The following is a 22,997-nucleotide window of genomic DNA, read 5'->3' as shown; positions in this document are numbered from 1 at the left end:
TGGTGAATGATATCATCTATTACAAAGATCGGATCTACCTAGTGCTAGATTCCAAACTGAAGTAAAAGATCTTGAAGGAAGTGCATGACTCCCCTCTAGCTGGACATCCCGGCTTCCTTAAGACTTATAGAAGTATGCGGGAGAGATTTTCATGGAAGGCGCTAAAAGGAGATGTGTTGCAGCATGTGAGAGAATGTATGGTTTGCCAACAGAACAAATCCGAACACACTCTTCCTGCCGAACTGTTACAGCCCTTGCCGATTCCCGAACATAAGTGGGAAAGTATATCAATGGACTTCATAACAGGTCTCCCCAAGGTGAACAGAAAGGACTGCATCTTTGTGGTGGTTGACAAATTGACAAAGTATGCTCACTTGTTCGCCATTCCCTCGGACCATTAGGCTGTACAAGTCGCCAAACTGTTTTTCAAATAAGTCTTTGGCCTACACAGCTTATCCCGAAACATCATTAGTGATCGGGATGGACGATTCGTCAATATCTTCTGGACAGAATTGTTTTAGATGGCAGGGACAGAATTATCATTGAGCACAAGTTACCACCCGCAGACAGATGGCCAAACTAAAATTGTGAACAAATGGCTCGAAGGCTACCTACAAAACTATGTCTCGGCACAAGAACGCACGTGGGTAAGATGGATCCATCTCGAGGAGTATTGCTACAATACCACGTATCACATGTCGATTGGGATGACGCCGTTCAAAGCTCTGTACAGGCACGAACCACTCTCCTTCATCAACACAGTTCTGGGCGACAGTCATGCTCCAAGGGCGAAGGATTGGCTTAGGAGGAACAAGGCATTCTAAGGAGCTTGAAAGAAAACCTACAATAGGCACAAAATAGACAAAAGGTGTATGCCGACAAACATCGAATAGAGAGGATTTTTGAAGTGGCGGATCTAGTCTATCTCTGGCTTCAGCCATACTGACAATCTTCATTAAAGGTAACAGGAAAGGAGAAATTGAAGCGACGTTTTTATGGTCCCTATCGCATGATCCATCGCATTGGTGAGGTGGTGTATGAACTGGACCTTCCGGAGAGTAGCCGCATTCACAATGTCTTCCATGTTTCCTGTCTGAAGAAGGTTATCGAGCAAAAAGTCACAGTCACTACTGACCTTCCGCCACTCAGTGAGGAAGGGAAGCTCATTCTAGAACCTATTGAGATTCTTGAAGTACATGAAAAGGTCCTACGGAACTGCACCATGAGAGAGTACTTGGTACGTTGGCGACACCTACCGTTGGACGACGCAACGTGGGAAGGCGAGCACATCCTCCAGCACCCGGCATTGCACTTGCTTAAGGACAAGCAAATTTTGGGACGGGAGGACTGTAATGTCCCCATTATAAAATAAATGATTTAATCTTTGTAAAGGGCCGACTGATTTATTTTATCTCAGACCCATTTTATTTTGTTTTGTTTTTCGTAGTTTGTGTCGTCGTCAGCTAACTTTGTACACCCTCGGAAAACTTTTCCCGATGGGTATTTAAGCACGGCTTGTAGTAGTCTGTAGGCATGCTTTTGGATTAAATCTCTCTGTACTGCGGATTCCTGTTAGAGTTCAGCATTGTTCGCCATTTCGGAAGTGAAAGACCTTCCCTATTTGGCTTACACGGTTTCGGTGGGATTCAACCCTCACCCTATACCATTGGTATTCATCTCTGTATATCTGGCAAATCGGAGTATTATCTTCTGGTGGTAATCAATATTCAAATTCAACTCTCTTTCTTGTTGCGTAGTTGTAATCAACATTTTGTGTATATGCGACATTGTGTTCCTGTCACTGTGTGTATTTCCGCTCTACTCACTCCTCCCCAACCCTCTATCTGTACTGCCTTCACCCTCTTGTTCAACTTTGGTCTTAGAACTCTCACAATTGAACCCCCGTACGGATTCTCCTGCTGCACACCACCTTCCGTACGGACTTCCTTGCAAGGCAAATAGCACCATACGACTTCATTATCATTCACTCTTTCCTCCATAAGTAACGTACGACATTCCAACTCCTCGTACGGCAGTCTTATTCACCATACAGCTGCTTGGACTACTCGTACGGCCTGTCCTAACATTGGATTATAATCATACTTCCCTTTAGAATCCGTACAGCCTCTTTTGAACAGTCGTACGGCCTCCTGGGCCACTGTACGGACTTTCTACATTTGCTTACCTTGTTTCAAAGTGCATACAAATCCATACACAGGTTACACAAGTTATTGTTGATAAACTCCACTGTACGACTAATGGTTCCACACTTCCGTACGGCCATCAAACCTCACTTAGCTTCCGTACGGCCAGTCACTTGTATCTCCAGACATCACAAAGGCGTCGGTACACCACAATCATATGGTCTAGTGTAAACTAACCACCCGACTGTATAGGGTTAAACAAATAAAACATAATTGAAAATATTGCACTATAATTGTTAATGTGTGTGTCTGTGTGTGTGTGTGTGTATATATATATATAAATTACTAGTTTAAGGCAAATGTTTCAATACTCGACCTGCTAACTTTCTTAACAGAAACAATCCTCTACAGTTCTCAGTACAACAAAAGTAAAATATATTGAAGCTTGTATGGCAGCCCGAGAAGCAATGTAGCTGAGAAAGCTACTAGTCAAATAACTTGGTGAAACTATATCTCCTACAATTATCTATTGCGACAATCAAAGATGTGTCAAGGTCTCTGTGAATCCTATATTCCATGATAGGACAAAACATGTTGAAATCAACTACCACTAAGTAAGGGACATGGTTCGAAAAAATACCATTCAACTCAAGTACATTAGAACCAAAGAACAAACAGCCAATATTTTCACTAAGCCTCTTGCTAAAGCAAAATTTGTGTATTTTCAAGGCAAATTTGGAATCGTTGAAAATGAAGCTATGGCTGAGAGAGAGTTCTCAAATCAGGTATAATTTAATATAAGTTCTATTCGTGTCATGTTGAGAGACTCCATGACAACCCTAATTGTAAACGGTCATGTTGAGAGAGTCCATGACTTGTCAAGCGATTTCATGACAACTCTGATTACAATCATGTTGAGAAAGGCATTGATTATGAGGAAACATTTGCACCTGTAGCCCGTTATACATCTATTAGAACCATTATTGTAATCAATGTAGTCAAGAAATGGAAATTACATCAAATGGATGTAAAAACTGCAATCTTAAATGGAGTAATTGAAGAAGAAGTTTATATTGAAGAACCTGGAGGTTTAAAATACATTGCAAGGATACTCATGTATGCAAACTAAAGAAAGCTCTCTATGGTCTTAAACAAGATCCCCGCCATGGTATGAAAGAATTGGCGTTATCTATTAATCTTAAGTTCTAGAAAAAGTGATACAGCTCTAATCTAGACTTTGAAATAGTTAATGGTGAAGCCTTGATTCTAGTTCTCTATGTTGAATATTTATTTCTTACCGGTAAAGAGTATCTCATCATCAAATGCAAGAAAGAATTAGCAATTTGAATTCAATATGAAGGATCTAGAGGCTATGTATTAGTTCCTAGGATTAGAAATATAGCAAAAACATAACAAAATTATCCTCATCCAAGGTAAGTAAACTATTGATATCTTAAAGAGATTTGGTATATTAGACTGCAAGTCTATGTCAGCACCCATGGAAACCAATCTAAGGAAGTTAAGACAAACAGTAGTAAATTCAGAACTTGTTGACCCTACTTTGTATAGGCAATTAATTGGGTCCCTAATGTATCTCATTAATACAAAGCCAGACATTTGCTATGCAGTGAGTGTTCTCACTCAATTTATGAATGAACCAAGATATATACATCTGGTTGCAGCCAAACACATTCTGAGATATTTACGAGGTACAATTGGGTATGGATTGAAGTACTCTTACAATGTGAATCTAAATTTGCAAGGATTTATAGACTCAGATTGGGTCGGTTATACGACTGACAAGAAAAGCAATTTCTTTTGTTGTTTCAAATTAGGATCTGTTGTTGTTTCCTGGTGTAGCAGGAAACAATCCCATGTAGCTCTTAGTACAACAGAAGTAAAATATATTGCAGCTTGTATGGCAGCCCGAGAAGCAGTGTGGCTAAGAAAGCTACTAGTCAGATTATTTGGTGAACCTATATCTCCTACAGTTATCTATTGTGACAATCAAAGATGTGCCAAGCTCTCTATGAATCCTATTCCATGATAGGACAGAACATGTTGAAATCAACTACCACTACATACAAGACATGGTTAGAAGAAATACTATTCAACTCAAGTACATTAGAACCAAAGAACAAACGGCTGATATTTTCACTAAGCCTCTTGCTAGAGCAAAATTTGTGTATTTTTTAGGCAAACTTGGAATTGTTGAAAATGAGGCTATGGCACACAGAGAGTTCTCAAATCAGGTATAATTTAATTCTTACAAGTTTTATTCTTGTCATGTTGAGAGAGTCCATGACTTGTCATGTTGAAAGATTCCATGACAAACCTGATTGTAAACAGTCATGTTGAGAGAGTCCATGACTTGTCATGTTAAGGGATTTCATGACAACTCTGATTACAATCATGTTGAGAGGGTCCATGATTTGTTAAGGTCATGTTGAGAGAATCCATGACAAGTCGAGAGATTCCTTGACTTATTATTGCATTGAGAGATTTTGCAAATATGCACCTGAACATAACCTCGTGATATATATCATATTGAGTGATTCCGTGATAAATCAGGAGTTCTCATACATTTATCTAGATAGATATAGAGGGAGTGTTAATTTCTCTAGTTATCTATTGTAGATAAATCAAACTCAAATGACAAAGGCTGGTAGGCCAATTTGACATTTGAGTTATTCCATTACTTACACTAGTAAATACTATTATTGTTCTGAATTATTTTCTCTCTTTATTAAATGTTACATGCTAATCATTATCTCAATCGCAGGAAGCACATTAACTATTTCTAACTATTGAGTTAGTTAGGCAGCGGTTTATATGAAGGGTTGCCAGTTAAACCAAGAGTTACACCCTCTCAGCCCATGATCAATATATATAATATGGACGATCTAATTGCAAGAGTAATACGAAGACTATCAAAATACATTCCTAATCAAATCATGAGCAAAGACACAGGTTATACAATTGTAGGTTACACAAGAATATATAGAGGATATTTATATCACAGAGCAGTCATAGATCACTCATTATATTGCAGAAGATAAACCCCAAGGTCATGACAACTATTTTTTGCAGAGCATCAGTTGTGATTGCAGTTCATACAATATATATTGCACAGACCATATTGGCGCCGCAGAGTACATATCTTACTGCAGATACAAATCATAACATATATTGAAGAATATATGTGTATTTCAGATTATGACTTTACAGTAGTTTGAGTTTAATTATAAAGCAAGATATTTAAATGACAGCATTATTGTATAGCTGTATTAAATTACTGTGAATCAATTTTCTCTGACTTATTTTAATTTAATATTCAAAATTTACACTTATGCTTTTCCTGTCCTCCTAGCTAAATTCAATCTTCAGACATGGTGTGAACCTCGGGATGTTTAAATATTAATCTTCCATATGTATGGTGCAGTGTTGTACTCTCCTAATTCGATACCTTTTCTCCTTTCGTGCCCACTCCCAATGCCTTGTCTTCTGTCTGCGATTCTTAAATATTTCCAGCGGCCTTAGAAGCCAACTTAGAATATATTCCTCTTGCAAGGTCTACCTAGTCTCCCCATTTGTACTCACACAAGTAAGGAACAAACAACCATTCACAAGTCCTGTCTTCTTCACATCAAACGTCACGTCCTACTTTCTTTAATATTTTAGCGTGTGGTATTATATGTATTTTCTGGTTCATGAAAATTCGATAATATGTTTAATATGTGTCTCTAATAATATATTAGACATTTATATTATGATAATATATAGGATATATATTATAATTATTTGATATATTATTATTACTAGCATATTCACTATAATTTACTATTAAATATATATTATAATTATTACTAGCATATTCAATACCTTTTGTCCTTTTGTGCCCACTCCCGATGCCTTGTCTTCTGTCTGCAATTCTTAAATATTTCCAGCGGCCTTAGAAGCCAACTAAGAATATCCTCTTGCAAGGTCTATCTGGTCTCCCCATTTGTACTCACACAGGTAAGGAACAAACGACCATTCACAAGTCCTGTCTTCTCCACATCAAATGTCACGTCCTACTTTCTTTAATATTTTAGTGTGCAGTAATATATGTATATTTTGGTTCATGAATATTCAATAATATGTTTAATATGCGTCTCTAATAATCTATTAGACATTTTCATTTACATTATGATAATATAGAATCGTAGATGATATTTATTATAATTATTTGATATATTATTATTACTAGCATATTCACTATAATTTACTATTATTCATTTATTTGTCTATTTTTTATTTTATTATTATTTATTTACTTATTTAATTAAATTAAATTATTTGATTATTACTTAATTATTAAATTCTCATTCAAGAAGGGGTCATCACAATACCTTGATTAGAACTTTTTGTGATCATCATCAAACGCAAAGGGCAATAAGAAAAGTAGTGTAGTTTCCTATGATATTTGTGATTAAGCCTAAGAAGATTGGAAGAATAGGCTTAAAAAAACTGTTTACCCAAGGGGTTACTCTTGTTGTTAAGTTGTTATTCAAGGTTGTTATAGGGGATTAGTCTCGGAAAAATCTTTTATAGCATAGCTTGATTAACAACATAATTGTCAACATTCCAAAAACATTTCCTCAGTTGTCTTGGCTATACATATCAGATATTATCTTTAGCAAATCCTCAATGAGGCCTTTAGGGTCTTCAGTTCCATATGAAATGCCTTGCTTATTAGAAGAGACTTGAATAGAGGATAGGAGGTTATTTTGGGACAAGAGGGCAAATCCTTGCATTCAGGTCTATTTGGTTGTGTCTGGAGCACAAAAATATTCCTTTGGACTATACAAGGAATACAGGACAGAAGGTGGTTGATCACTTTCCTGCGAAGGTGGGAGTGCTATATATAGTTTGATTTAGAAGGTCCCTGCTATTTAAGAAGGCATCAATAGTGAGTATACCAGGAAGAAGCTGATGGGCCAAGGTTGGTATTAAACTCACTAGATATGTCTATCTAATATTTCTTTGAAATATTAAAACATATATTTTCTGTAAACGAACCGTTCCACAAAACCTTAGAAAGGGATAGTGAAAATCAAGATGATATCTATATTTTCTGTAAGCGGTTCGTTCCACAAGACCTTAAAAAGGGATAGTGAGAATCAAGCTAAAATCTATTGGGGAAATTGCACTCTCGGATTTGGTTATGCATTACCTATCATACCTTGTCATTAAATTTCCTAATTGTACATATTGTCTGAAAATGTTTTATGTAGAACACTGTAAGTTTTGTTTCAATTTACTTCAGATATGATATGTCTTTCTGGACACTACCATTGCAGTAATAAACAACAAATTTCAAATTTCCTTTCAAAATATTCTAACCTTATTTTTCTGTACCTGTTCAGCTTTTCATCAGTTCCAGATCTGGTTCATAATATCATGTTCTTGGTTTGTTTTGAAGCTGGTAGAACTGGAAATTGAAATACTAAGTTCTGATCATTCTTAATTTTGGACTATCAAAAGAAAAGCATCGTTAGAAGATTTCATGTGCAAACAGAAACCTTCACTGATAGTAGCAATATTCTTCGCAGTTGTAACATTGTTAGAAGTTAGCTCTTAACGATTCAATCTCTCTATTACCAATGGACATTGTGTAGAAATCACACAATCAAAAAAACTAACTAGCTCGGAGCCAAATAATGGATCATCGTAAAGATTTTCTACTGTTTTGAGACTCTTCTAGAGATATAATCTACTGTTCTGTTTGGCTGAAAATTTCTATATAATGCAAACTTTTATTGTTCCCTTAACAAAAGCTGAAACTCTGCTTTATTGCACTAACAAATGTAACAAGTATATATGACGATTTATGAATATTCTGTGCTACTCTGGCCTGCAAACTAAAGAATACAATAACCTATATTAGATTTTCATTAAATTAAATCAGGGCAACAAGGTAATGAAGAGAGAAAAATCAATACCTGAACCTTAACAACAGTGTGTGGTGGCATTAGTGGTGTTGGAGTGCGTCCTTCTAGAGGCCATGATTGACGGGTGGAGATTACATGATGCATGAATTCTGCAACTAAATGGTCTCCCTCATTGCCTCCTGGAGTGCCATCTGTTTTGAGTTACAACAAGGTTAAACTGCAGAAATTAAGAGGCATTGTCTATAATGTATAGAATTCACAAAAAATGAATAAAGAAAAATATTATGTATATAAATGCTTAAAGAGAAGTGGTATGTGTGCGTTATCCTCATTTTTGACATCACAAAATTGTGGCAACTCTACACAACTTTCTCATGGATTTGTAAGTGTATCCTCTATGCTTTAATGCATTGAAAGTGTCATAAAGGAAGTTAGTCATCCTTGAGTTGCACTTTAAGCAGCCTTGTTTGTATGTCTTTTTGAAGGTTTCCGTCAAATTGATCTCCTTAAGGCTTAAATGCTTGCCTAGACAAATTTTTCTTCTCTAACTGTATACACTTGATTATTGGCAATCTTAAAGTTTATTCTTCATTTTTACATTTCTTGTTAGTAGTTTTTAATCTTGTTTGTGTCTTAGGTTAATAGCCCTTGGAGTCAAGCTTGTTTTGAGCTATCTTAGGCCTCAAACAGAGTTGTTTAGCTCAAGCTATGAAGGAAAAAGTTTTCAGGCTGACAACACATTTATCAAAAATCCTTCGAAAGTGGGCTTTTTATTGGCAATTACATAAAATAAAATTATTGTTAATATGTAAAATGGATTTTGATCCCCATTTTCAAATTTCAACTCATTCTGAGTTGATTTGACCACAACTTTTTATGTTTTAATGAAAATGGCATTTTTAAGTCTATTTGGTATTTTCATGTTACTTTATTGAAAACTATAGTTCTATATTAAAAATAATTACATGAGACACTTTAAATGCATAATGGTGGGATTTTTATAACTCATTGCATGTCATTTGATGCAAATCACCTCCTAAAAGTTTAAAACCAACTACCCATTAAATCCAACTCTAAATGCACAAAAGTGGGGTTTGCAACTGCATATGTTAAATCAAAAAGTGTCACTTAACATGTGCAAGTGGGATTTTTATATGCATTTGCATATTAAAATCTTGTTATTATAAACCTATTATGACTTAAAGGCTTATAGTTGGGAATTTGAATCCAATAACACGTGCATATACATTTCAAAAACCTATTATTGTATATTAACTTGAGTGATGACTTGAAAGCACAAAAATGGGGATTTTGAACTCAATAAAACACATGCTATGTGCATTTGATTTTTTAAGAGTAAAAATATATGCTATTGAAGTTTTAAAACCCATTATTACTTCTCCAAAAGTGACATTTTCCCTAAAATGACTAAGGGTGGCAATTTTGTAATCAAAAGCACATGGTTTTGACATCAGAAAACCTGTTTTTAACCTATTTTTTCTTTCTTTTGGTTGTAAAGAGCACATAGTGGCAATTTTGAAGTCAATAACAAATGTTATTGACACTAAAAAGTGCATTTTTATTCTCCTTTGCATGTGTTTCCATTCAAATACCTAAGGGTGGCAATTTTGGGGAAGGAAGCACATGATTTCTTATTGCAAAAACACACTTTTACTCATTCCCCATTAATATTTTTGTTGGACACCATTTTGTGAAGGCATATGCATGTGTTTTGGTCTCTAAAAACCACATTTTTCTCCCTACACTTGCACATTTGGGCTGCATATTCAAGGGCTGGATTTTGGTTGCAAAAACACATTGATTTGTCTTCCAAACTTCTTATTTAAGGCATGTTTTTGCTCAAAAATGGCCCATTTTTCACCATTTTTCTTCATCTAATGCAAACATTTTGCTACAAAGGTGGGTTCTTGGGCATTACTTTTCATTTTCAGCTTGTTTATTATTCTTTCCAAGTTGTTTATTGCCATTTCACAATTTATTTGATTTAGTCAATACGGTTGCTATTTTTGTGCATTTCAATCCTCTATCTCTCCACACATGGCAAGCAATGAATCTTGACTCTAAAATGTACTCATTTTTAGAGTATTGGGTCAAGATTCGAAATCTATATAAGTCGCTTTGCTTCAATCATTTCTAAATCCAGAGATCTTCTTGAATTTATTTCAGAATTTGCATTGAGATTTTAAGAGACTACTTTCTTTGCTTTTTGTGGAAATTACGTAAGATTTCTTGTGATTTTCATAGAGCAAAGTTGTACATATGTTTGTTCTTTCATTGTTTGCAAATCTCTTCATTTCATTTTCAGATTTGCATTTTGTTTTGATATGTGCCCTTTCTATCCTATCTTATTTCTCCAAGCTGCATATGCGAGTGTTTCATCTTGCTTGCATATGTAGTCGGGATTATAAAAGTGTTCTTGAATAAAATTATCAAGGAAAGCAAGCTCATTTTGCAACATTCTTTTGCATGCAAAAAGCCCACTTTCACGCTTGCACACACTTCATCCATGTTGGTTATATCGCTGCCATATGGCTTAAAACTCATGATAGTGGTTACTTGTACACTTGCTTAACATAATAATTCATTATAACTATAAGTATGTAATATCCCGAATGGATATTCACCCAGTTTTATCTCACAATAATTTTCAAAACATAAACAGGTAAATGATGCAATGTAAACCAACAATATAAAGTTATAAACCAGTCAATTCTCATTGAAATGCCTCAGAATATGTTATTGCATTATACATCAGCAATATAATAACCAAATATCAAGTCCAATCTTAAATACAGAAATATAGACAGATTGGACATATAAGAAAATGTAAGTAAAAATAAGACACTTGGCATGACATCTCCATGGACAATGGGATTGGATCCAATGTCTATTGGCACAAGGGTTTATGTCCTCAAGCTGGATGCTAGTTGAAGCTTTTCAAATAACTCTCCAAGAGAGAAAACAAAGTCTGAATCATAAACCAAGCATGCCCAAAATGAATGAGACTTCCTCTTTTAATGCTCAACAGTGACCCTTCAGATTCTCATCCTGTCTTTCATCTTATTTCCCCTTTGTCACATTTTTCCCCCTTTAATTAAAAGAGACTTTTTAAACAGTTTCAATTTAAATGCAAAGTCGCTTTTTATTATTTTTAAGTTGGGCCAGTTATTTTTTAATGTCCCCAAAAAGGGACATCACAGTCCTCCCTCGAGATTATTTGTCCTCAAGCAATCAGCACTCAAAACCCATATAAATCTGTAGGTAGCTCTATAGCCCAATCGAAAACACGTCCTACCACACTACAAAGAAAGGTGTCCAAATGCAACTCATCCATCAACCAGATCCTTGGATCCCATGTCAATCTGTAAAGTACTGTTGCATCTATAGGTTGTGTGATTGATCATAACTGCATCAAATCTCAAACTGTGTAGTACTACAATAGAAACCTCAAAATGCCATGCATACATTCGGTCAACACCTGGATCACAAACCATCCTATCAATGCAATTCTTGGAGGAGTAATGGATGCCTAACAACCTATCATCCTCAATCAACCAATTGAACAAACAAATTAACTACCCAAAACCGCGAAAATACATGAACTTCTACTCATAAATCCATCACGTATCACAGTCATAAACCGGATCAGCAATACAAATGATAATGTTGATGTCACTGCGCCCCTATACCTAGAAGCATAACCATCTCATAAGGTGTGTGCCTCAAGATGAGATATCTCCAACCTGCAACTTGCTAACTTCTAGAGGCTGAACCAAATCTGAAAATGTACTGATAGACCAAGTAGGGCGACCGCTAATAATTGTAGCACGGATGAAGGAATAATCACCAACCAATAGATTAGCAACTGCAATATCAAAGCAACTTGATGTCAAAAATCTGGTTTGACTAGAGAAGCCTTCACTATGCATTGAAGACTACTCCATTTCAAGTTCACCACAAGTATCATCAACCAAATCAGCTTCTCCATCAATGAAATGATCATCATCACACAATTTTTGAAGTAAAATTATTGGGTTCATCTTCTACCTCATGATAAGGTGAGATCATATAACTGTTGTTGCAAAAATCAAAACTCCTTTGTTGGTCCTTGAAGCTTTCTTCATCATAATGAGCCTCATCTAGATACATTGAAGTGGGGAAACCAAGTTCATCTTCATTCTCACCAAGGGTATTGATCCTTTCTATAGTTCGTATGATATCCTTGGTTCTATGATCATGCCTATCATCTATGGGACTGACTGTTATAGAAATATGATTTTCAGCCTAATGTAATGAGTACTACATGATACTTAGTTGGGGACATAACTCATCAATCTCCCTCTCTTTATCCTCAGCATGTTTGATAGTCATATCTCTATCTTTGAGCAACTTTAAGTAATCTGATTTCATTCTTTCCACTGCCTCATAAGAGTGTGAAGACTTGCACTATTGGTTCTCTTCATTATTTATTTCTCCTTTTCAATACTTATAACTTCCCACATGATTTCCTCAATTTTTTTATAAGTGTTATCAAAATGCACTAAGGCTGCAATAATCATATCATTTGATACTTTCAGCTTATCCTCCAAACATATGCTCCAAATTCATCATCTAGAAATGAAATGTCTGATTGGTTCTTCAAATCAGCTCCTATAGTAACATCATCTTGTTCTAGTTCTTCAATACTAGATATGATTTCATTTTCATCTACATCATTTTCAGAATTTTCCTACCACTCCGAATGTATTGTATCATCAACTATCATGTCATTGTCTTCACATAGTTCATCCTCATGGTGAGACTCCTTTTCAACCTCGAGACCACCACAATCTTTGTCAATAATAACCTCCAACTCCCCAAATAGGATGCTAGAATAATCCTTACTATTAACCATGGCGGGTTCCCTCTCATAGCCTTCGTTAGATTGAAGTTGAACTAACAAGTCCTCAACTTCCTCGACGCTGATCTGCGCCTCCTAAGCTGACTCTTCCTGCTTGTTAGCCCCACAAAAGTGACCAAGTGACCAAAAATGTTTGTAAGTGAAACAAATCTGCTCTTTCCTCATTTGGTTCTTACTCAGTTTCTGAGATTCTACAACCTGTAATTTCTTCGCTTTTAGTTCTGATTTAGCCTGTTATTGTTTGTACTTCTCGATTTATGGCTCACAATGTTTAAGCACCTTGTTGACCAAATTAGAAGTAGTTTTTCAAGCCTTTTGTTCTCTGTTTGAAATAGCTAACAACATTTGTAGAAGTGGCTGGAAATGAGAATCACTCTCATTAATTGTCATAACCATAATGTTTTCTATGACTGAAGTAACATTTGCATTGTGTTCTTCCCTAATTGTTCCTGATAGATTGTGAAACATGGTATGTATTACATCATACAATCCCAAGTCAAGTAGTAGGTTGGACAATCTGATATCTGCAAATGATTTTAGTATAGAAGCCCTTCTAGGGAAATGATGATTGTTGCTCTCCCCAAGGTTTTGAAAACTATCATCATTAAGTTGTACTACCTCCTTCGTGATGTCCTCTTCACAAGGTTCTTGTGGTGCTAAAATTCTTATGACCTCCATCAAACAAGAAGCAACCAACAATTTAACCTCACCATCTGAATGTTTCAGTCAATTGTGTTGATTCAATCTTCTTATTATCGAAACAAGAGCAATCCACAAAAAGTCATGGGGTGATTGTTCCACAATGCCAAGCATCCTTCCAATTGAACTAAGGTGACGAGAGCCTTTTCCTTTTTGCAGTAATTTTATCTCGAGTTTGCTACCTATTTTATAAAGCACTTTAGCCAATTCTGATATGCCCTTTGACACCATTTAGAACTGAGGATTTTGAACTGCCCCACAAGCTGTAGTAAGCTTCCCAGTTTGCCGCTGAGTTTCTTTTGCACAATTCTATTTTAATAGCTACAACAGATACTCAGAAAGAAATACTTTGTTCTGCAATTCATTATTGAAATACAAGGTTGTTCTAGACTCAAATTACTCGTGCCTTTGTACTGCTATAAGGAAGTTTAGCAGGCTGTCCCAAATAATCTCTTGTAGATTCATCAAATAACTTCAGAAACTTTCAGTATGTAGAGAGCTGTACCAATGATCAACAATTGCAATTATTTGATGATTGCTAATATGGAAGCTCCCGCTAAGAGAACCCTTCAACCGATAATTTCTTTCCACTCAAACAATTTGTAATCTGCCTACCAAACTAAGACACTGACTAAAGCCTAGCTTGTGTTCCAAAATCACAGAGCAACTTGTAAATAGGATATTTTTCCTCTCTTGGCAATCTAGCTCCTGTTTTCCTTGTACATCCAAGATTTCGCAGTTTTTGCCCTTGAAATTTCTCAATAAAGCTTGTCCAATCACTCACAACAAATTTTCCAGTATTGAATTAATATCTCCTTTGTGATTTTTCTTTATTTACAATTGAGGGGTATGGTAAAACATACAGTTTTGTATGATTGAGCTGAGACTCGTGTTTCCCGATATTACTCAAAAAATTGAATAGAGTTTTTCTCCTACAACCCAAGGGATTCTTGACTAGAGTAATGAGACTCGTTGTGAGTTGGTTAAGTAACCCGGGTCAGCTAGTCGGATTACCCTCGCCAGGTCAAAATGACCCTTAAGCCTAGCTCGGCAGGTCACCTTGGGTGACTCGCCTGACCCTCCTTACTTGCAGGTCAGCCACATGACTCGATCGCAGCTGGGCAAATTTGGATACCAAACAAATTAAATTTTTCTTGATTTTTTTCTAAATTTTTTTATGTCTCTTTTCTTTGTAACCCTAAAAGGGCTTTCATAACACTCTTATGTGAGAAATAGGAAGAGAGAGGAAGAAATAGAAATAGTGTCATTGTTTTGCAACCAGCTGAAAGGAAGAGGAGAAAAGCTCACATTTGTGATATTGGAGCAGCTATATACTTTGCATTTAGATCATCAAGGAGTTTATAGGATCTCTTCTCAACACTCATCAACTCATTTGAAAGAGGTAAGAGTTGATTTTTTTGGATTTAGATGATTTTTTTCTCTATGTTTATGGGTTTTCTGGATGAATTTTTTCTCTATGTTTATGGGTTTTCTTTTACTTTAAATCTTCATAAAATATGATACTTAAATAGTATTTTTTGGTCAAAAATGTCTTATTACAGCAACCTTGACAGTTTGAAAACATTTTTTTCCTTATGCACAATGGCTCCTCCAGCTCTTTAAAGGCAATAAAAAAGATGAGTGTTGGAAGTTCACCATAGACGTTTCGGTTAGAGGTAGAAATCAAACAGAACTCTTATTTTGTAAGACCATTAATAGTGGAGGGATGAATGGAATGAAATACCATATTGTTGGCATATGTGGACATGATGTTGAGCCTTGTAAAGTTGCATCTGCTGAGGCTAAATGTTTTTGTTATATTTCCTTAGAAAAGTATGAACAAGAAAAGGAATTAAGACAAAAAGAATTAGCAGAGTTAGCTCAGATTGGTTCCACTACCCGTCCACCCTCTTTTAAAACTGCATTTGTATCTAATTTTACACCCTTAGGTTCAGTAGGTTGTGTTGGAGAAGGTTCTTCTCTTCCTCCCTATCATCCTAGTGCTTCTTCTAGTGCTACTGGTTCTACATCTATTCTTGCTAGTAGTGCTACACCTAATAGTAGTACCGGCATTACCTTTTGCTCTAGAGTCAGAAAATCTAGGTTGGACAATTTTTTGTACCATATTCCACTCCTAGTGCACAGGCCTCACTTGAGAGCTTGGGCTGGAATAGGGAGATCCATGAAGCTAGAAAAAGAGCAATTTGCAAGTTTTGGTTTTTCTGCAACATTTCATTTATTGCAACTAGGTAGTTCATTAAACATTTATATTTGATTGTTTTACTTTTAATTATTTATATTAAACTTTGAAAATAAATTTTAATTTATTTTTAACTTGATGTTGAAAATTGTTAATTTAAATATTTTTATAAATGTAAGAGGACTCCTTATTGGCAGGGCATGATTGATGCAGTTTCCATATGTGATGCGAAATTCAAAGCCCCAACTAAAAATGAGTTGAGGAAATGAAACTTTAGTTAGAGGACCATAGAAAGATTAGGAGCCAAAAGTATTGCACCACTATGACAGATGGATGGATAGATAGGAGGAATAGGACTCTCATAAATTTTCTTGTTTCTAGCGGAGGTAATTCATCATCCTCTACTTCTAAAAGTCTAAAATTGAATGCATTAAATTATTAATTGATTATTGAATAACTAAAATTTTGTTTTACTAATTGGTCAATGATAATTATTTTGTTTAACTTTCACTTTCAAGATCCACCATGTTTTTGAAGTCTGATGCTTGTCAAAAATGCGACATACTTATGTGAGGCTATTGCGGAGGTCATAAGGGAGGTGGGGTTAGAGAATGTTGTCCAAGTGGTGACTGATAATGCAGCTAATTTTGTTGTTGCAGTTAAAACTTTAACTTTTTAATTTTCTAAATTTTTTATTTTAGTTTTTAAAAATTAAAAGTTTCTTAAAACATCTAAATTTTTACTATTTAATTTAAAATTGCTGCAGGAAAACTTTTGATAGAGAGACACCCAAGAATCTTTTGGACTCCATGTGCGGCCCATTGCCTCGACCTTGTGTTAGAGGATATTGGCAAGACTGAATGGGTGAAATCATGTGTTGATAAGGCCAAAAATCTTTGCATTATGAGGGAATACACGAAGGGAAAGGAGTTGGCTCATCCCGATATCACAAGATTTGCCTCTAATTTTATCACACTAAAATCCTTACTGAACTCAAGCTTACCTCTGAGGTGCATGTTTATTGGTCCACAATAGACTTCCTCGTCCTATGCTACCACCCCTATAGGGATAGATGCAAAAAAATGCATTTATGATGAAGAAGGTATTTGGACCCCATGTAAGGAGATTGTAGAGAAATTTTAAAAACTTAAAATTTATAAATTAATTTATGTCATGCATATTTTTGTTTTATTTTCATTGTGTAACTTTGAAAATTCATATTTCAATGATCATATCATCATTCACTCAATTGTTTTTTTGTTTGATTGTTTTGTAGGTTATTGAGCCCCTTGTAGCCCCCTTATGAGTTGTTGACAGAGAGAAGCCTACTATGGGCTACATATATGAAGGCATGGATAGGGCCAAAGAGGCCATTAGAGCCAAATATGTAGGAGTTGAGGACATGTATGGCTCCATTTGGGACATAATTGATAGGAGATGGCAAAATCAACTTCATAGATCCATCCATGCAATAGCCTATTACCTCAATTCAGCATTCCATTTCCATGATGATTTCAAGGCAGATGGGTAGGTTCTTAGTGGCCCATATACTATGATATCAAAGATGGCAACTAATCCCATAGATATATTTCTTGACATTGATGCCTATAATAATGCAATAGGGCCCATTTTTTCAAGCCAAATCTACAAAGGTCATACAAAATTGCAGCCAAGTAAAAATTGCAGCTTATACACATTGCATATTGATTTTATTATCTAATTTCTAACTTTATAGCTTTAAAGGTGGAAATGAGACTAATCTTTTTTTTCCCTTTTTTCAAATAGATGGTGGAAAATGTTTGGGCATTCAGCCGAAAACCTTCAACAAATCGCCATCTACATATTGAACCAGCCATGTAGTGCTTTTGGATGTGAGAACAACTAGAGCACATTCGAGCATATCCACTCGAAGAGGCATAACAGGTTGACTATGGAGAAAATGAATAATCTAGTCTTGTGCATTACAACCTACGCCTTAGGACCAAGGATATTTTGGATAGTGACACCTCTTTGATTACTCTAGAGGAGGTTGATCCAGAGTCTAAGTGGATTACTGAGGCTTTTGATCCTATCTTCGATATTGAGGACCTAGAGTAGGTTAACGAGGTAGACTGAGAAGCTGAACTCGTGGCTATGGTAGCAGAGGAGCAGAGAGCTACAATTGATACTAGTGGCACCTCACAAGCATTGGCAGAGACTACAATTGATCTTAGAGGCACCTCACAAGCAAAGACTATGGCTAAATAGTCATCCAGGACCTACCTTAGACACCTTAGTAAGAGGCATATTATAGATTATTGTAAGGCTAAGGATGAGGATGAGGACTAGGAGCCATAGTTATAGACTTATTTTAACTTTTTGTTTAACTTAACAAATGTTTGGAACATTTGATGATGACTATTGTTGTGATGGATTTTATATATCTACATTTTCTATTTCCTTCAGCTACTATTTAGTAATTTAACTTTGTACTTATGTAATCGATGTATGTTTATGTAAATTATCAAATTACCTTCTATTTCACGATGTTATTGTGTCTTTAAGCTTTATTAATTAATAGGTGCATGGAATGTTCTTTAAATCCTAGAATCTCTAAATTTCAAGGGTTTTGTCACTTTGTCGAGTCACGGGTGAGTTTGAGTCAGGTCATGAGACGAGTTACCCTTGCTGAGTTAGGGTTGGGTCCAAGTCTTGTTACTTTGCTCTTGACCATACACCAAAACTAGCAAATACCTAACTTGGCATGGACAGGCACAATTTTAGGAATTACATGCATTGAAAATGCCAAATATGTGCCAGACCTTAATATGCTAGCACATTATTCTCAAAGTAATGGAGTTCTTGTGAATAATAGTAGATCACATAAACTCTAACCCTATCAATTTCTTTTTTTTTGTTAGTATCAACTGACATTCATGCAGAGCATTTAGTTATTGCACAATCCCATGAGCATTCATGAAACAAGATACTTGTCATCTCCCTTCTCAAATGTTAATCCACCCAACAATTTTCCCTAGTGTTAATCTTCAAATGTGTCATGCCTCCAACTAAATCCTGCAACTTATTAAGAGCTAAAACCAACTCAATGAGAGCATTGGTTTATGCAAGAAACCGTCTTTGTCAGATAATTTTGATCACAATACAACAAGTTATATTATTGCTCCAGAGAATGATTTGATTTTGGCCCTTAAATGATTTAGCAAAGCTTCAAACTTGTTAAATGTGAGTCATTCCCTTTAGCAATATCCCCAAAAATGGTTCTTAATAGTTTCAATATAATATAAATCTTCAACTAAACTGCATGCACCCACAAAAAACTATGAGGCTCACTTGCAATGCAAAGCCCATACTTCAAATAAATCACTGCTTAAACATGAAAACATGCAACAACAATCATGTTGCACAGAGCTAGTGATAATTATTGGAATCCACAAATGTGAAGACTGTGGAAAATCCAACAAGCATGCCTAAGGAATCAACTGTGTTTGTTCAAAGCGATGCATACTCCCATCTTCGGGTGCTCATAAATTATCCTAGGACTGCTTAACTCCCACCAAATCAACATGGACTTCTATTCAAAATCTTATTGTTGTTCATTATGTCAAACGTCTTTTATTCCAAATTTAGACATTCCCAATAACGAACAAAAGAATTGTTCCTTCCATGCTCACTATAGATCCTAATTGGCTACCATTACAACAAATTTAATTATCGCAATACTCATGGAGAATACAATATTCGCGTCATTAGTTCAGTGTAGCCTATCGCAAATGATTTTGGCAAATAGTTTGTGTAACGACAATTTGTGCACACAGGAATCTGAAAACATTACTACACCAATTTAATCACCAACTGCCTTATGTATATTTTGCAAGAGGAAAGCCTTTCCAAAATCATATCCAAGAAGGGATGAGATACAAGTCATAGAGGAATCCAACTCCCAACTCAACACCTTCATAAGTCTAATGGTTTTGTATTCGTTTCAAAAACATTCTAATCGTGAATGATCCCCGTGGTTCCATATGACCATTCCCAACAATAGTACCCAAACTCAGTAAATGTGCACAAGGAACTTCTACAGCTGCAAAAAATCTCTAGTTCAAGCCACCATGAATCTGGAACCAACTTCTCAACTTGAATATTGTATCCTCTCCATAATACTTCCCCAAATTGAAACACCAAACACCTACTATGTTCTCTTAAGTGTCGCTGAAATCCTGATGCTATTCACACCAAGGAAGGTATTTTTCTATAGCTAAATCTCGATTTAATATTCTTCAACCGCTGCCAATGATAGACATGATTTTTCCCAAATCGCATGTAAACTTTCAATCCCACACTTCCATGAAAATATATTAATAAAAAAAGTCTCCACGAAAAAAATTTAAGATATCAAAGCCTCAACAACTTAAATATTCAGCTAGAAACGTGATCCCTTCCATCGCAATAAAATTGAACCAAATATAAGTTCCAATACTAAGTTGCTCAACCTTCAAGGATTATTATTTTCTCTACTCATTTTGTGTTTGCTTGGTGTTTTTTATTTCAGTACACCCCAACACATACTGCCTTTCAAATGTATCACTATATCACTTAGAAATATAAACTACAATATTCACGTAACCATTCTGACTCCTGGACAAAGATATTTAATAAATCTCTACAAACTTGGCTCCACACAAAAAAAAATATTGAAAAAAATCTTATTTTCAAAATATCAAAAGTTTCTGAGCAACACTTTCACTATTTTGGAAAATTTGTCTCTACTCAAGATGTATTTATCTATGAACCTCACAGGCTAGCAGGTTCGATGCTTTTATAGCACTATAATATCTCAAATGGATATTCGCCCAGTTTTATCTCAAAATAATCTTCAGAACATAAACAAGTAAATGATGCAATGTAAACGAACAAGATAAATCAATACATTCTCATTAAAATGCCTCAAAATATGTTATTGCATTATACATCAACAATCCAATAACCAAATATCAAGTCCAATCTTAAATACAGAAATACAGACAGATTGGAAATATAAGAAAGTGTAAGTACAAATGAGACACCTGGTGTGACATCTCCATAGATAATGGGGTTGTATCCACTGTCTACCAACACAAGGGTTTCCCTCCTCAAGCTAGATGAAATGTGAGAGTTTCCAAATAACTCTCCAAGAGAGAAAACGAAGTCTAAATCATAAACCGCTTATGAGACTTCCTCTTTTAATGCTCAACAGTGACTCTTCAGATTCCCATTTTGTCTTTCGTCTTATTACCCCTTTGTCGCCTTTTCCCCCTTTTAATTAAAAGAGACTTTTCAAATAATTTTAATTTAACTCCAAAGTCATTTTAATTATTTTATAAGTTGAGCTAGTAATTTTCTAATGTCACCAAAAAGGGGTTTTACAAAGTAGATGTTATGCTGCCCATTTTCCATGCATTTTCCACACATAAAGCTTTCTGTCCACACATGTTATTACCCTCCAAAAACCTCTTTTTGGGGTTTTCCACTATATAAGCTCACATTTTGAAATCAAACACATATATCCATTCACTATCCCAAAAGTTTCCATCCATACTCCATATGCCAAAATCCCAAAATTCATGCTTGTGCATCCAAACACATACAATATGTAGTGCCTCTCCCATTTGACTTATGTAAGTCATCCTGACGGATGCAACCTTGTTGATCTTTTCTTGTGATGGATCATGATTGTGACCATGAGTGGTCTACTAGTGGCTTTGATTATGCTTTGGTTGATTTATGAGGTTATAATGTGATTTATGGTTCACTAAGGTTTGTGCCAGTGGTTACCAAGATCGATGTGGTATCATGATGTTATTTCGTGATTACCCTAAGATGTGTGAAGAGATTGCACTGTGTACTATTACCATGCTACACTGGACTAGGTTTCTATAGCAATGGTTAGTCATGGTTATGACTGTGTTCTCTTATGTGTTGTAAGTGCCTTTTATGTTGTTTAAACAACCATTATTAAATGTTTAAATAATTAGAAATGGATTGTCCATGTTGGATTCACTAGTTTTGTGTTGCGGATATTTACCTTATTATATTCTGATTCAAGAGATATTTGTTAATCTATGTTTTACATTTGAGATGACCTGAGGATTAGGTATTATACTTGTATCATAGATGTCAGACTACTATGTTGTTCAGTTGATCATATTGCATGATGATGCCATTTTGAGATGACAGTGGGGAGAAATATCTTAGAAGCTTTACTGATATGCTAAATGATTATGAAGTTGAACATGAAGATGTTGTCATGGAATTATTTGTTAACTTCCTTATTGAAGATGCTAGAGATTGGTTTAGAAGGCTTCCTATTATGATGATATCTAGTTATCCAGTATTTGGACATATCTTTGACTATGTTATGTGATGGATTTAATGCTATGATTATTTACTTCATTCCTGCGTTGTTATGCTTTATGCGAATGTGAGTGATGTAAATAGATTATTTCAGTATAATTAAATAAATTGTTAAATTAGGTGATTTAATGTATTTATTGCTTCATCTATGTTATTATATGCAATTGCACTTGATTGTGTTGTTTAGTGTGCAGGATTTGTATCCCTAGCAGTGGCACACGGAGTTAGTGATTCAGCCATTCATATTTCCCCAAGGTCATCCCTGTATGGTTGACGTACCCTTATTTTAATTTATAAATTAATCCTTTTAGTGACTATTAAATCCGAACTCATTTGCATTATGTAATTTGACCAGTAAGCATGTCTGTGCATTTAGAGGTTCAAATTGTCGTGAAAGTTGTTAAGGAAATTTCTGTGTTTTTGGGTTTTCAAGTTTTCAAGTTTTTAATTATTTTATTTTAATTTCTGGCAGCTTTTTCATAGATGAATTCCTATTTCTAGGAATAGTCTATTTTCATTTGGGTCGATTCGGAGTTTAATTAGGTTAGCTGGTTAATCGCCCTAATCAATTATTCACTCAAAAAGTGAATAAGTATCTAAAAAGGAATTTAATTCCTCACTTTTCACTTTTAAATTAGAAAGTTTGAGTAAAACCCAAAATCCTCTTCATGAGGATTTACTGTTTTGTTCGTTGTGGGAGCGACCGGCGT

General features: G+C 35.3%; 1 protein-coding gene across 1 annotated transcript in view; it reads right to left on the bottom strand.

Moving 5' to 3' along the window:
* LOC149552644 (uncharacterized) overlaps positions 1–22,997 on the bottom strand; it is a 112,877-nt gene that overhangs the window by 53,004 nt on the left and 36,876 nt on the right. Inside the window, exon 2 of the mRNA XM_089788219.1 lies at positions 8,129–8,268. Coding sequence (XP_089644345.1) covers positions 8,129–8,268 — 140 coding nt within the window. The remainder of the gene's footprint in view (positions 1–8,128; positions 8,269–22,997) is intronic.

Source organism: Cupressus sempervirens, chromosome 6, assembly GCF_028749045.1.
Source record: "Cupressus sempervirens isolate cs-2001-9-10 chromosome 6, ASM2874904v1, whole genome shotgun sequence".
Lineage (NCBI taxonomy): Eukaryota > Viridiplantae > Streptophyta > Pinopsida > Cupressales > Cupressaceae > Cupressus > Cupressus sempervirens.
The sequence above is the reverse complement of the archived record's forward strand: the minus strand, read 5'-3'. Positions and strand labels throughout refer to the sequence as shown.